We start from the raw sequence: 16,526 nt of genomic DNA, 5'->3' as shown, positions 1-16,526 counted from the left end.
ACGGCAGTCAGTGTCACACATCACGGCAGTGTCACTGTCACACATCACGGCAGTCAGTGTCACACATCACGGCAGTGTCACTGTCACACATCACGGCAGTGTCACTGTCACACATCACATCACGGCAGTGTCACTGTCACACATCACGGCAGTGTCACTGTCACACATCACGACAGTCACTGTCGCCGTGGTGGCGGCGGCTCCCGGGAGCAGCGCCCGCGCCGCCAGAGGGCGCGCGAGGCACCGGGCGGAGGGGGCGATGCGAACGGGAACACCCGGGACCGCCCGGCCCCGGCCCGGCCCCGCACCCGCCCCCATCCCGGACCGGACCGGACCGCTCCCGCCGCCCCACCCTGCCCTGCCCTGCCCGTCCCCGCCCGTCCCCGCCCGTCCCCGCCCGTCCCCGCCCGTCCCCGCCCCGCGCTGCGCCGCCGGCCGTGCCGCCTCGCTATTGGCTGCTACTCGCCGGCCGGCGCTGCCCATTGGCCCGGGGGCCGCGCGGCGGCGGCGGTGATTGGCGGGAGGCGGGGGGCGGGGCCCGGCTCGCCCCGCCCCCGGCGCAGCGCGGCCCGTTGCCGTCGCTGCCGGGCGGCTCCGCGGGCCCTGCGCGCCCATCCCGGCCCGACATGGCCGAGAGCGGCCCGGGGGCGGCCGCGCCGCGGGACGAGGCCGCGGAGGAGCCCGAGGGCGGCGGCCGGCGCTGGGGCGCTCAGCACGCCGGGGCCCGCGAGCTGGCCGAGCTCTACTCGCCAGGTGAGGCGGCGCGGACGGGCGGGGCCCTCGGGCCGGCGGCTCCCCCAGGACCCGTTCCCCTCCATTCCGGTTCTCCCCGGCCCGGCTGCCCCCTGGCCCGGTTCTCCCCGGCCCGGCTCCCCCCTGGCCCGGTTCTCCCCGGGCCGGCTGCCGGCCGCTCGGGGGCCCCGGGGGAGCGGGCCGGGGCTCGGGGCCGGGCTCGGAGCGGGGCTCGGGGCCGGGCTCGGAGCGGGGCTCGGGGCCGGGCTCGGGGCCGGGCTGAGGCCGGGATCGTTCCCAGGCACACACTGCCCGGAACCGGCGCTCTGCTCTCCAAAGCCGAGGGACAAACAGCGACCCTTCCCCTCGGGATGCAGGAGGCTGATGCGGGCGCAGCACGAGGTGACAGCAGAGGCTTTGCTGCAGAGCATCTGCCCAGTGAGCTGCCCTGAGATCCCCGGGCCCGGCACCTCAGAAAGCGGCACAGGGATGCTGGAATTCCTGTTTGCTTTCCTTATGCTTAGAACTTGCCAAAGAAGCTTCAGTTTGTGATTTGAGCTCAGTAAATGACTGCTTGTACTGCGGAAATAATGGAAAACTCCTTGTAGAAAAGCCATCATTTGTTTTCAGCTTGCAGTGAGAAGAGTGGTGGGTATTCCTGCCATGCCTAGGGGATCCATCCTCTGGTGAAGGATTAGGGAAGGTGTGTTTTCAGTGTCTTGTGGTTTCCAGCAGATCAGCTGAGCCCAGCTTGCACATCCAAGGCAATTCCTGCACAAGTAGGTGTTGTTCCTCGCACAGAGCCATGTGATGATAAGGAATCCAAGGCCTTTGTTGGTTTCTGTGACTGGGGCAAGTTTGCCCATTTCAATTTCTTTTGCTCAGCTCCTGGTTGCCTTGAGGCGCTCCTGTGTGACACCTTTCAGCTGCTCTGGTCTCTGTAGAGCTGATTCCTGTGCTTTACACAAAAGCAGTCACTGACTTTACCACTGCTTTGGCTCATAAGGAAGAGATTTTCCTCCCTGAAGAGCTTGCTGCCCTTCTCACTGGCTGTAGCACATGTACAGTGATATGTCAGAGAGCTGAGGGTGTATTAGATATGCAGGTTTCTTCTGGCATTACATAAATAATTTACATAAGCAATGCCAGAATATGTATTATGGTGGAAGCATATCATGTTCAGATTCTGAATTTGTAAGAGCAGGGATTACATTGAATTGCGCAGAGTGAACATGACTGGAATATTTCCCTGATTTCTTTAAGCGCTTACTTTGTGGCTTTGGCACTTCATTCCTTCACACAGGACACACGTTGGGATTTGAGTGCCCTTTAAACACAAGTTATCAGTGCTGACTCAGTTCCTTGACTGATTTGCCTTCCCAGTGCAGAGCTGAGGCTGCAGTTTTGAACCTGGATATCTCAAGAGCCATCCTGGATCCCTGTGTTCAGAGGTGTTTGCACACACTGAACTCTTGGGACTTGCCAGCCTCCTTTCCAGCACTCAGCTAATTGTTCCATGAGGATCTACCCACTTAACTCCTCTAATCAGGGTGTGGTTTTCTTATACAGGATGTGAGTGTTAATTAACTCTTACTTTCATTACTCCAGGGATCTCTTTATAGAATCACCCATGTTGTGACCTGATGCTGCTGTCAAATATGGCTGTTCTTGTGTCTTAATTTAATTTTACTGTTCTCTCCTCTGCTACTGCAGAGGGTGTTAATTTATATACCCATGGCCCTTCTAGAACTTGTAAAACTGACCTATCAAAGCCTTTGCTCACACTTTCAACTATTGCCTCGTAGGCACATTGGAGATAAGACTGATCCTCCATTTCTGTTCCTGCTTTCCCTGCTCATTGCGTGGTACAGTGGAGAAGGAGGACTTGATTTAGCATTTAGGAGGAGAAATTTGATCAGGCATTAGGTCAGCAGAGAGGAGGAGTAGGACAGAAGCTGAACACGTGCCAGGCCTGAGTGTGCCTGTGCTCCTGGGAGAGCACGTGCAGCTCCCTGAGCTTTCCTTGTGCCCTGCTAGAGGCAGTGGGGAAGGGGCTGTGGGGTAACTGCTCTGGGGAGCCCTGGGCAAGAGGAGGCTGTGCTGGCTGACCCCTAAAACAGGCAGGGGCTGGTCTGACGGCTCCTGTGGGCATTAAGAGCTGCCTGCAGCCCCGGCCCTTCTGGTGGCAGTTCAGATCTTCTTGGCCTTGGGTATTAAAGGTCTGTTTCTGTGCCCTAATCCTGCAGGTCTCACCCTGAGTGCTCCCTGTGCTCTGCCTCAGCACCTCATGGGGATCCAGCAGTGAAGAACAGGGAGCAGCTTTCTCTGCTAATCTGATACTCCAAGTGTTCCCGTACTCTGATGTGCCTGTTCCCTTTTTAGAGACAGTAAATGATTTTTTTTATAGAGGTACAAAGTGGTACAGCAAGGTGCCGGAGAGAATTTGTGCCAGTTCTTTCTCTTTTCTTGTTCTGTCCCTTGTCATCTCAGAGTGGCTGAGAGTTCCCAGCCTTTGCCTGGGAGCAGGAAGGCACAGACAAGACAACAGTTCAGGGAGAAGCTTCAGGGGAATACTTGTGACGTTAGACAAGCCATTCCAGGGCCACCAAAATACAGAATGGTGAGAATGGTGCCTTTTCCTGTTAGTACAACAGCTTTATTTAAAACCTCAGAGCTTGTAAATATTACAGATCACAAGGTGATTAAAATATGTTTGAGGCCAGAAATTTGTTCCCAGATTCAGCCCTTCCAGCAACACTGAATATTGGATGAAATGCAAATTGAGAAAAGATGTGATGTGGAGGAACTTTATGCCAGCAATCTCAGGGAGAGGGAAACTAGGACAGTGTGAGATGATGTCTGATTTGGCCCTATTAATTGGACAAGGGCAGAGGGAAGAGGTTCGTATTGGCTCGGGGAAGAGGAATGTCCTTTGACAAAATGTGTGCCCCTCCCTTGGACAAAAAAGTTCCTGTTTCAGTTCCCTGAATGGAGCAAGTCATCCAGGCAGCAGAATGGTCTGTCTCTGTTATTTCAGGCTTCAAAATGTCCTCTCAGATAAAGTAAAACAGGCTTTTTCCCTTTTTTATTCCAACAGGAAAGAGACTACAAGAATGGATCTCTGTCATCTTATGCTTCTCTCTGATCTGCTTCAACTTTTACAATCTCCTCTTGTACCTGCGGCTGGAGCACACGCCCTCGGTCCTCGCTGGGATATGTAAGTGGGAGCTGCTTGCTGCCCTGCTCAAGGCAACACTGTTGTGATGTGGGAAGCAAACGTGGCATCCTTCAGGCTTGACCTGTTATTGGACATTTGTGTGTGAGCCTCTGAAACTGAGACCATCTGCACAATGTGTTACTGCTTTGTCTTTACATTTCAGTGGCTTCTCAGTGTCTCAGAGGGGAAGCTGTGATGTAGCTGTGTAGGTTTGGTGATCTTGGGTAGTCACTGCAAGTGTAAGGACTATTGAGAAGGAGAAGGGCTGTCAGAATGGTCAGAGTTGGAAACAAAATACATTAATTGACAAAAATATTCACAAGAACTTTCAGAAAGCATAAGCTCAAGGGAAATGTTATAAAAGGTGCTTCAGGCATCAAACTGGCTCCATTTCTGGGACTGCAGACTGAACACAAGAATTTTGGAAAATTGTGCTTTCATGTCAGGATGTGATGTTTGGCTTCTATCCTGAATGAAGACTTTTTCCAGGAGTATAAAAAAAGTTGATTCCACCTGATCTGTGGAGGAGAGTAAGAACCAGTGAAGGATGCTGATAGGATGTTCAGCTCCTGTGCTTTAGAAAAAAGTAGCTTTCCTATAAACTGTATGTGGTGTGTGTTTTAGAAGAGGATGGTACTCGTTCATAATCAGAGCTGTACATTGCTAGTGAGTTCAAACAAAACTCACCCAAAACACTGCACCAGGTTCAAGCAGCGGTACATAAGAGAAGCCCTGAATTTCTGCCAGTGCTGGGACGTGGTGATTCCTGATGTCTGCATAGAGGTTTTTGGCTTTGTTGGGGTTGGGGAGGAGCAGTGTCCTCCACTGTGAGTCACACCAGCTCTCTTGGCCTAATTCAGGCTTGCCTGCTCTCAGCTCTTGGGGTGGAGGTGTTGGGAGGAATGGAGAGAGCATGGCATGGGAGCTGCTCTGTAAGGATGAGGGCAGATCCAGACAAGAGAATCAGCAGTGATGGTTAACCTGTGGTGCAATCTGTCTGCAGCTGGCTTTCATCTCAAAGTTAATATTGATAAAAGCTGGGGCTCTCTGATATCCTGGTTACCAGTTTAACTGATAAAACAGCCAATTCACTGATAGTAGTATTTAATTAGTAGTGAATGATTAAAGTAGCAGAATCTGGATTCTGTGTAAATAAAGTGGTGTGGAAATAACTGATACTGTGTACAAAAATGAGTGCCATAAAATAGTAAGTGCTTCAGGCTATCTTGTTTTGTTGCCTTCAATACATTATTTCTCCAGGTGAAGTGTGAATGATGTCTGTAATTCACAGTGATTATTAGGTTTTATTGCATATTGTGAAAGTCATCTCCATAAAAGTCCTGATTCCTAAATACGTGAGCAGCTCCATGGGCACAGTTGGGAATCCTGAGTCACCCACAGGGTGAGCTGTGTTCCACTGACAGCTTCCCTCAGGCTTGGTTTGGAATATTGACCTTTGAGCTGAAGTCACAAAATAAACATTCTGCTAATAAAGATGGAGCTTTAGATCAAGTTCCTGGCAGCTCTTTGGGAATCTGAAAGGGGTCACTGTTCCAGTGGGCTGGATCTGTTCTGCTGTACAAACCTGTTCACTGCATGGGGACCCTCTGTGTGCTCTTATGTAAATATATATTTTCTTTTAGGAAATGAAGTAGTTTGAACATTCTGCATGATTTCACTGAGCCTAAACCCTGTGTCTGTAATTAAAGGCCGTGCCATGGCTTCTTTCTTTCTGCCTTCAAAGGCACACGGAACTGTGAGACGAGTAATGCTGTAAATACCCTAAGCTGGGGATTCCTGGGGCAGGAAGGATGTGCTCCTGCTGCAGCTGGCATCGGGCAGCACGTCCCTGGCTGTGTGCTGTGGCTGTGCTGAGTCACTCTGTGTCCACAGGGGAGTGCAGCACTCAGGGGACACCTCTGTGCCTTTGCTTCAGCTCTTGGGCTGTGCCGTGTCCTGCTGACTAAAGATGAGCTTGCTGGACAGGAAGAGCCACATGACTCTCTTGTCTTCCAGGCTGGTTTGGCAGAGATGAGACAATTTCCTTCCCCTCCTCACCATAAAAAAAAAATAAATAAAAGTATATATATATAAAAAAAAAGGGTGGGAGAGGATGGATTTCTGTTGTGGTTTGTGCTAACTCCAGTCGTGCCGTTCTGGATTCCTCAGCTGCTGGGCAGCCATGGAACTGTTCCTCTTTCTGCAAGCTGAGAGCAGTGCAGGTGTGAGTTTGGTGTTTTATTTGCATGCACACAAGCAGCCAGTTAACTCAGGCAGCCCTGGCTGGGAATGGGGCTGGGGGGGAGGTTGAACACCCCCGTTTTTCCCACTGCAGCAGGACAAGATCCCAGCAGGGCCACAGAACCAGAGCAGCCTCTGCCACTGTAAGCGAAGGTTGGGAGTGCCAGGGACAAGGCTGGCAAAGGGTTTATTGTGTGGTAAGCAGAAAATCCTCACCAAGATGTGTAATATCAGGCTCAAAAGCTCTTGTACCTTCAGGTGAGCTTATGGTGTCCAGCATGTTCAATATACATGAGCTGAGTGTATAGTTCATACACTAATAACATCTAGATAAAAAGTTTGGCAAGTTACAGTATGAATCTTGGTTTTAATTTTCATCTCCTTCCTCCTATTTTTGTATTGGATTTTAAACCCCTTCTTTCCAAGTTGGTTGACTTGTTTCAGACATTTGACTGTTGTCTGCAGCCACATTTGTTCATGACAGGGACTGCTCATTGCAGTCTTACAAAAGAAGAAGAGTTAACTTTGTGTTGTAATTTGTTTATATTCCTAAGAACTGCCCCACATAGGACAGATATCTCTAGGAACATCTTGTGACATGATACAAGTTGCAGTTAATTACTGCTCTCTTGAAAGATGGGCAGCTGATTTTTTTAACCCATTTGAGGTACATATTTCATTATTGCAGAGGTTGTGGGCTAGCCAGAGAGGGCACACAGGAAGAAATCACTTAGTGCAGTTTCAAAATAGAAACTGGATCTCATCAAGGCCCAGAACCTCTTTGTTTTGAGCTCCAGCAGCTCTGCAGGGCTGCCCTTGGCCAGCTGCATTGCAGAGCCAGACACTGAGTGTGTAACACACAAAAGCTGTGGCACACATTGGAGAAAAAACACTCCAGAGACAGTGCTGGCTGAAGTGAGTGCTGGGCATGTGGGTCAGGTGTTTTAATTTTGTTTTAAAAGGTTCTTGAAATTACACCAGGAACTCCAGCTAGCAAAAGATCCTTTACTTCAGTGCTGGTCCGAGTAAGTCACTTCTCACCCACCTGAAGTCACCATCAGTTAGCTGTGGGGAATTTTGTGTTTCCATTCCCAGCAGCATCATCTCTTGAAGAGGTGAACTGCACAAGGTGTGATTGAAGAGAGGGATTTGATTCTGTTCCCCTTTGCAGGATAGCTTTGTGTGGCAGCAGCAGGGTTTGTGTTCTGCTGTGGGTGCCTTGGGCAGAACCAGGCTGGGTTCCTGTGAAGCCTGGGTGGGTCGGGCACCAGGAGGAGGAGGAGGAGGAGGAGGAGGAGGAGGAGGAGGAGGAGGAGGAGGAGGAGGAAGGTGTTGCTCTTGGAAGGGAAGTGACCTGCTAGAGTTACTGCCAGCTTGCACTCCCCAGGTGATGCTGCACCGCTGTCAGTTCTTGGTGTGGCTGGGGTTGGGGATGGGCTCCTCGTGCGTGCCCTGGTGGGGCAGGGTCTGCCAGGCTCCTGCCCTGGCACTGCAGGGACGCTGCTGGCACTGCCCCATCCGTGTCCCCACGGGTGTGCACGGGGACAAAGGAGCTCTGTCTGCCTGTGCAGTTGTCAGGGCTCTCTTAAAGTTACAGCCGACTTTGGCTGGAGGATTGAGTTCATCAGGTGGTGATTCTGAGCCAAGCTGTGCTTTTGCAGATGAGTATTTGCTTTAAGGTCTGCTGCTGTTCAGCCCTGGAGGAGACAGGACCCCGGTTCCTTGGGGTCTCCTTTCACTGCAGTGTCCAGCTGTACCCCGAGGCTGAGTGGGTGTGCAGTGGGTGTGCCCTGCTGGGGAGCAGCGCTGGAGCAGGACCTTGGTCCCAAGGGTTCCAGAGCAGGGAGTAGCCCCAAGGAGAGGTGGAGTGCCAGGTGTGCCAGGGGAGCTGCTGAGCCTGTCCCTGAAGCTGTCCCTGTCCCTGGGGCTGTCCCTGTCCCTGGAGTGTGGGTACTGCAGACAGGACTCGCTGGAACCCTGGTTACGGTGGGATTGGTAAAACTGCTGCACACACTGATACATTTGCTGTTCCAGCCCTGCTTTTGGGCAGTCTCAGATCCACTTCTGACTGAAAGTTTCTCAGCTTTATTAGCCAAAATTATGAACTCTCTTGTTTTGCTTTCAAGCTGCTACAGTTTATACTTGTTGGAATGTCCAGGGATCATTATCTTAGCCTTGTAATGTGCTGTGATATCAAGCCCCTGCCTTCTCTGTACTGAAAGTCACTAAATGGAGGCTGCAGGTGACTAAGGCATTTTATTTCTTAAGCATGTAAGTGACAAAAACCTAGTACTTTGGTATATTGGTATTTAGACAACAAGATTTTTTCTGTGTGAAGTTAGCCACGCCAACCCTTTAGTGCTGTTTGACCAGTTTACACAGTCACTGATTAAACATGACTGTTCTCAGTGATGTTACACAATAGCATCAAGTTATTTAATAACACCTTATCCTGCTTTCTTCCTCTCCAGAGACTCTAACTGAATTTTTACAGTAAATATGAAACTTTGTATACTTTGATGTAAGACTTCCAGGTTACAATTTGATCATTCTATCTATGAAAAGCCAAGCTTATGCTTGGCTCATAAAATCTGGGTGAAGTACAACTTTTAATGGTAAATATGCAGAGCAGTTTTGTCTCTCAGAGCTCCTGTGGGGCCTCCTCCTTGTGCAGGCCCCAGGAGCAGCCTGGCCACGGGAAGTGGTTTGAGAGTCACCCACAAGAGCAGAGGCTGCAGGTTTGGAGCAGTGAAGAGATGCAGAGGGGCCTTTCCTGGGTCACAAAGCGTACACATCCCCTGGTTTGTGAGCAGGGCACGAGCAGGACAGAGCTGCCCTGTGTCCGTGCTGTGTTTGGGGCAGTTGATTGTCCAGCCCCATGTCCTGCTCTGGGGAGAGGCAGCTGCTGTGCTTGGGAGATGCCCATGCAGAGGATCAGCTGTGGGGAAATGGGACAGAGCAGCATTCCCAGCAAATGTGTGTGGCACTCGAGTGCTTGCTTGGATACTGGCTGGAGACATCCTTTGTTCACCTCTGGGCTCTGCTGGGCTGCCCTCCTTCCTCCTTATTCTGCAGTCCACCTGCAAAGCAGAACATGCCAGTGTTCTGAGCAAGCCCTGCAGCTGGAGTCCTCCTGCCTCCTCCTGTGTGCTCAGAGCATCACCCCCTGCTCAGGGAGAGCCCCTGGATGGGCTGATCCTCCCCCTCTCTCAGGAAGCTGGAGGAAAGCTGATGTGTGTGGGTTGGGACTTCCCTATTGCTGCACTGAGCTGCCTTCTGGTGAGTGTCGAATCCACAGTTTGCAGTTCTGTGCCTGAGCTGGGGTTATCTTGCTTTTCCTGGCTGTGTGGTTAACACTTCACCCGTGCTCAGGGCTGTCCATCTCCTCTCGCCCTCCCTGACAGAACATGGAGATCTTTCACCACCTCTGAGCAGCAGCTGAGCTGCTGTGCCTCGGTCTCGCCGTGTTGAATGAAGGCAGTGCTGGGTGTGGGAGGGTGCTGAGCCCAGTTCATCAGTGGGATGTGTCCCCTGAGCCCAGGGACAGGACACACCCAGTGTCACCATGCTGGTCCTGTGGAACCTCAGCACAGCTCTTGCTCCTTTATTGCAGCTCAGGAGCGCAGAGGAGCGAGCACACCCTGCTGCAGTACAGAACAGGATTGCTGGCAGTTAGGGGTTTTTCCCAATTGCTTCAGTATAATGCACTGCTCCAGGCACCCTCCATTCTTCCCTGGACCAGCTGACATCAAAGCAACACCAGGAACATCTACTGAACTCTTGGTATTTTGCCTCAATTTGTGTTGCTGTTCCTGCAGTTATTTCACTGGGATGATGCAGCAGCTGGAGGCAAGGCAGGCTAATGGGGCATTACCTCCTGAGAATGGCATTTGAGTTGTTGCAAAGAGAAGTGTTGTTTGGATATCTTCCCCTGAAGCCAGGCTGCTCGCCCTTTCAGCTGCCAGCAGCAGATCTAAACGCTATTGTGTCCCACCCGCTCTGAATCAACAACAAATGTACAGAATTTACTGCTTACAAAATAAGCTGTCTTCAGTGTAATAAGGGGGTAGATAAAGAATGAAGTGTCTCCTGCTGCATTTAAGACTTTGGGCCAGCTGGATAATGGACTCAGCAGTGGGGGCTGATTTGTAATATGAAAAGAGCTTTTTTATTTCTTCCCCCTTTCTGAAAATGAAAGGTGGGGGGAAAGACTGCAGAGGTGAGGGGTCAGCCAAGCAAAAGGTACCCGCTAGAGGAGGTATTTCTGTTCTGTAGGAGATGGGTGAAACACAAATACAGATTTGATGAAGAACGTTTCTGCCCAAATGGTGTCTTGCTAACCTCTTTTTCCTAATTGCCTGACCATATGTTCATTCAGACTGGGTAGATCACATGTGGTTGTAAATACCTAAGTTAGAGGCAGATAAACAAGTAAACTTGTAAAACAAGAATAAGATGTGACTGAGTCAGTACAAATGCTGTGTTTGACTCTCTCTCTCTCTCATTCAAGTTGCAGGAGTTATTACAGCCGACTTCCTCTCAGGATTGTTCCACTGGGGAGCAGATACCTGGGGATCTGTGGAGCTGCCCATCATTGGAAAGGTCTGACATTGTTATTCTTGAGCTTGAAAAAGTCCTGAAGTCCCTTGTGCAGCACTGGCAGTGCTCCAAGCTGGGCTCTGTGCCACAGCAGCCCAGGGAACAGCCTGGGCACGGCTGGGCAGGGCTGTGTGTGCACCTGGCCTGGGGGACACGTGAAAGGTGGCACTGCTCCCTTTTGTCACCTGCCTGGAGGCTGGCAGGGCTGCAGTCCCAGTGTTTGCAGACCTTTCAGGCTGTGTGGGAACAGCCTGTGACACCACAAGTGTTGGAACCTGGCTGGGCTCTGTGGATGTTCAGAAGGTCAAGAGCACAGATTTGGAGAGTTGTGTCTGCAGCTGAACTCCTAAAAATGTGTGAAACCTGAGGCTGCTCCAGGAAGAATCTTCCCAGTTTCCACTTCTACAGCCCCTGCTGTAACACAGCAATATTAGAACAGTGGTGACTGAAGATTTAATTAGAGATGTGTTACACATCTGCAGCTACAAATGCCAGTTGCTTAGTGGAAGCTGCACTGGCTTCTGTAGTAAGCAACAATCTGTTTTCTTAATTAAATTTCTTAATAGCTACCATTAATTACTCATCCCAGTGCAATATTAGAAGGACTGTTATTTAAAAAAAAAAAAAAAAAAGTGGGCTATTGCTTGTTACTACCCAGAGTTACACAAACTACAACAGCAGAATTGAAACTGTTGATTTTGGTTTGTTTTTGTTCACCTTCAATAGACTAAGTAGTCTTGAACCCCTGTATCTCTGGACCAGAGTTTAAATTATTTTTAAAAACCCTGCTGCTAGAGACCCTGCACTAAATAACCTGGGCTGAGGCTGCTCAGGACAGCTTTGCACAGGCTGGATATGCTGGAAGTGTTAAAGGCAATTCAGTAACTGGTTTGACTGTCCCACACAGTAAAACAATTGCTCTGTGTGTTCAGATGTGATTTCTGCTCATAGAGGTGTCTTCTGTTTGTCTTCCACTGCTTTGTCCAGTCACTTAATTTGCATTTAGTCTGTTAGTGCTGGCATCTGTAGCCCATAAATGTAGTAGGCTGAATCCTAATTTTTTAGTGTTTTTTTTCCCCCTTGGTTGATTCTGCTTAGCAAGTGAATTTCACAGGTTAATTTTGCCTGAGAAATTAGGGTCCTGATTCTTTGTTTTTAAGATCACATGCAAAAGGTCCTAAGCGAACATTTAGAAGAATAGAACTAAAAAGCAAAGAAAACCTGGATTTGGTTGTGGGAACTGAATTGCTTTGCAAATGTAAATCAAATGATCTGAAGTGTCTTGATGACAAAAGTCAGAATCCTGCTTACATGCTTTGTACTGTGGAATTCTCTTCAACTCAGTCATCAAACTGGAGTGTATGAGAGGGTTTTTGGGTTTTTTTGGGTTATTTTTTGTACTGTTATTCTTTTCCAAGACCATTATTGAGTGTGGTATTGTGTTTATCCAATTATTTTCCCAGGCTTTCATCAGACCCTTTAGGGAGCACCATATTGACCCCACAGCAATCACCAGGCATGATTTCATAGAGACCAATGGAGACAACTGCTTCATGACACTGGTCCCCTTGGCAAACATGGCATACAAATTTGTTTCTTTTTCCCCAGGTAAGCTGTGGATTTAGCATTCTTGTCACTACTGAATGAACATTTGTCTGTGTGAAGTTTGGAGAAATCCATGGATGTGAATGACAAGAAATAGCTGTTGGAAGCATGGTACCCCTGGCAGGAGGGAGGGAAGCTTTCTTTCCTTTGAGGTGTGGTGGCAGAAGGTGGCACAGTGAGGTTCTCCAGCTCAGCAGAGGATCTGGGGCTGGAGAGGTATGCAAGGAAGGTTAGAAGTTATGTTAAATACTCTTTTTGTAAGAGGGACCGAGCTGTGAGCATCTGGGGAAACTCATTGTTCCAAAGTGTGTAACACAAAACAATGCTTCATCTCTGGCCACAAGTACTTTGTGTGCAAACCAGAAGTTAAGAACTAAAGGATCAAATTATTTTTTTTACGGTAAACTCAGTTTGACTTCCTGTTTATGGTGTGTTGACAGACTCTGGCACTTAGCAGCCTGTCTTGTGATATTTGGGAATTGCTTATGGCTCACTGGCTCTCGTGATACTTCTGCCAAAGCAGCTTTGGTGAGGCCTTTGTCAGCTCCTGCAGCAGCAGGCAGCTCTGGCTGGGCAGGACATTGTCCTGGTGGAAATGTGCTTTTCCATGGCTGGTGCTCACAGCTGCCTGTGCTGTTTTGCAGAGGTGCTGTGTGAGACCTGTCCCTGGGAGTGTTACGTCTTTGCCCTCATCATCTTCATAACCATGACGAACCAGATCCACAAGTGGTCCCACACGTACTTTGGCCTTCCACGCTGGGTGATATTCCTCCAGGACTGGCACATCATCCTGCCCAGGAAGCACCACAGGATCCACCACGTGTCCCCACACGAGACCTACTTCTGCATCACCACAGGTACTGCCCCAGGGCCCAGGACAGCTGGGACACACCTGCACAGTCCTGCAGTTCACTGGCAAAGCTGCAGCTGGGCTTCTGCATAACAAAGGGGGGAAGGTTTGTGATCAGCTCAGGGAACTCACAGCCTGGGGGAGCAGCCAGTGGTGCTGAGATCTGATTGCAGAGGGGTCTTGCTGAGCTCAGGCCACTCATGGGGTTTGTTCACTAAAGCTGCTGTTCCTTCAAAAGAGCAGAATGTCTGCAGCTGCTCAGGAATGCTCATTTCTAAAAGCCATTTCTGGGTTTTCAGCAGCCACTCATTCTGACTCGGAGGAATGGACAGGTTTTGCAGAAAGCTTTAGCTTCCTTTTGTATCTGTACAGGTGGGAATGCTCAGTGTTGCACGATCCTAAATAAGATATCAAGTTAATTAGACAGCTGGAAATAAACCACTCTGGTTCTTCATTCTGTCATTGGCTTCGACAAACAGTTCATGTGGGTTTTGAAACCTCTGCCAAGAAAAAATCTCATTCTCATTAACAGGATGTCATGTAGCAACATGGTACAATTAAGAAGCCTGACTTGACAGATGGTGGCAAAAATCTTGCCACCCAAAGAGCTATTTTTAAGTCCTACTATGTCCTGAAAGTTTAAGCCTGATCATTTTTAGCAGTATTGGGCTGATTGCTTTTTTTTTCTCATTAAAAAAAGTTGAACTTTGGATGCTATGACAAACTAATCCTCTTTTTCCTTTGCAATCCCTTAGGGTGGCTGAATTATCCGTTAGAGAAGATAAGATTTTGGAGATGCTTGGAGAATATCATCCAAGGACTTACTGGGGAGAAGCCAAGAGCAGATGACATGAAATGGGCTCAGAAAATCAAATAACTTTTGCCAGCCTTCTGCAATCCTTAACTTGTTGCCAATGTTGTTTTTAAAAGAAAAAAAAAGAAATAAAGCCATCAGCCAAATTCAAGACCTGCAAAGAAATAACAGACTCTAAAGCACAAACTAAAAAGTGCTAACACAAACTGCAATGAAAAGAACTAATTCTTAAAACAATACTTGAAATGAAGATGATTACTCTCACTGAGCACCTTTTTGTGTAGCCATGTCTGCTTACACCTTAGAAGTTGCTTCGTTGCTGTATCCGTGAGGTACCGGGCACGCCAGAGGCAGCACAGGCACTCCAGGGGGACGTGGGGGCGTAGGAATCGTGTGTTGTATCAACATTATTGAACACTTCCCAAACAGCTTCTTGCCTAAGACCTACAGGGAGAGCGGTGACGAGTTTGTCACTCGGTGTTGGAGTGCAAGGGCACTGCAGGAGAACAGTGAGGGGAGCAGTGGAAGCCTGTAAAATCACGTTCAGTGCACTCAGTGACTGATGGACCTACAGCTCTGTCTTCGCTATCATGTTCAGCCTGATTGATGTCACGTGGAACAGACCTCGAGAATCCCGCTCCTCCAGGGGGCCACCAATCCTCAAGTGTCTTCAGTTTCCCTTAAAACAAAATCGTTCTACTCTCCACGTGGAATTGAGCAAACAGTTTCTGCATAAGCCTTCAACTTCAGGAGCCTCTGGAGGAGAGGGAGGGCACCCTACAACACGTGTCTGTTCGTGTGCTCACTGCTGAGTCTTCTATTAAGTGTTTCCTACCCTAACAATAAATGTTTGAAATAGTTCTAGCATTGGGCACACTGCAAATAGCTGTATGCAAGACCTCAAGGTATCAAACTCGTAATGTTAGAAGGGAAATGTCAATGACTGGTGTTTTGTTCTTTTTATTTTTTTTTTTAAGGTGCTTGCTCATTTCTGTAAATAATATAAAGCCTTAATCTCTTCTGGTGTAATGGAATAATATTTTAATGTGATGTTTGAATGTATATAATATATTTATAACAAAGCAGTTGGATAATACTAATCACGTTGAAGTCTTGTTGCTGTTTTTCATTGCTGCACTGGCAGCACGTAGCACAAGAGCTGGATCAGTGCTTGCACAACACCTCGTGCAGTCCCACACCTGAGACACCAGGCAGCCTGTCACAGCTTGTTTGGGCTGGAGTGATCATCTGCCAGAGTTTCAGGAGCGTGGCTCTATGTTATACCAGACTTCTACACCTTTCAAAAAGTGTAAGTAATTGATTCTGCTCTGGATGCAAAGGTGTGACCCCAACTGAATTGGGATGAAGAAGTTTCTCTAAAAACATCCAACAGGCACTTTATCAAGTTAATGTGATTTGGGTCTTGTTTAATTCTTGCCTGCCTGAAAGCTTACTGATGATCAAATGTAAGGTACGTTTCCTCCTCTAGTTGTAAATTGTGTTAAATTCAAACTGCCTCTTCCCAAAGAGCAGGGTAGGAGGGTTTTGAGTCAGGGGTTTAGACTGACCTCGATCTCCTTCAGATCTGGTGGATGGATTCTGAATGAGTTGGGACCTGGCAACATCTCCTTCAGTGGGAAGTGCTGAATGCAGGTGCCTCTGAGCTGGGTTCTGCAGATTAAATTCAAAGTTGGTACCTTGGTCACAAAATATTTCATGTAAGTTCAGACCCTTGGAGAGCTTTGTGCCATTACATGAAACTGTTTTCTGTTCCCATTGCCACAGTCAATACCAGGTCTCTGTGCAGCTTTGACATTAAAGAATTCTTCCACTTCAGAAGGAGTCCCAAAATGTTTTCAGTTGATTGTGGAGAGCTCTGGACAGAATTGGGTGGATGCTCAGGGCTCCTGTGTAAATCAGCCTGAAGGACTGGGTCCTCTGAGAGCTCTTTTCACCGCAGGTTTAAATGCCAAGTGAGCAGCACTGGTGCAGTGGATGGAACAGTTGGATTTGGGACACAGAAATCACCAGAATTTGAACTTCTAAAGTGCTGTTTAAGGCATTGCTGCTGCCCAAACCTCCCTTGGCCACTGGCACCCTACTGGAAACAAATCTGAGCTACTCATACTGGTGGCTGCTGGGACTATTTATCTGTTAATCTTGCTTAATTAGGAGAAACTGGGACAGAGTTAATCTCCAGCTGCATTTTCCACGTGGATGCTGGGCTGGGCTCCTGGGGCAGTGCTGGCTCTGTGGCTCCCCTCACCCAAAGTGGCTGCGGCTCCCAAGGTCCCTGTTCCACCCCTTCAAGGATGTGGATGCTCCCACAAAATCAGTATGGCAATTCTGCAGCAAAAGGCTGCCTGGCTCCTTCTTAACAGCTGTAAAGCTGGCTTAAGAAAATTTGTCTTAAGTTGATTAGGAACAGATTAGAGCTGAAGCAGAATAAGGCACTCCTGTTAAACTCC

General features: G+C 48.8%; 1 protein-coding gene across 1 annotated transcript; it reads left to right on the top strand.

Moving 5' to 3' along the window:
• Nucleotides 1-532: 532 nt before the first annotated feature.
• Nucleotides 533-15,158, top strand: PEDS1 (plasmanylethanolamine desaturase 1). Its single transcript, XM_058850333.1, has 6 exons — nucleotides 533-753; nucleotides 3,830-3,949; nucleotides 10,701-10,792; nucleotides 12,253-12,397; nucleotides 13,039-13,251; nucleotides 14,000-15,158. Exons 1-6 carry the CDS (start codon nucleotides 627-629, stop codon nucleotides 14,119-14,121), a joined length of 819 nt encoding a protein of 272 aa, XP_058706316.1. The 5' UTR covers nucleotides 533-626; the 3' UTR covers nucleotides 14,122-15,158.
• Nucleotides 15,159-16,526: the final 1,368 nt, after the last annotated feature.

This window comes from Poecile atricapillus, chromosome 15 (assembly GCF_030490865.1).
Source record: "Poecile atricapillus isolate bPoeAtr1 chromosome 15, bPoeAtr1.hap1, whole genome shotgun sequence".
Lineage (NCBI taxonomy): Eukaryota > Metazoa > Chordata > Aves > Passeriformes > Paridae > Poecile > Poecile atricapillus.
The sequence above is the reverse complement of the archived record's forward strand: the minus strand, read 5'-3'. Positions and strand labels throughout refer to the sequence as shown.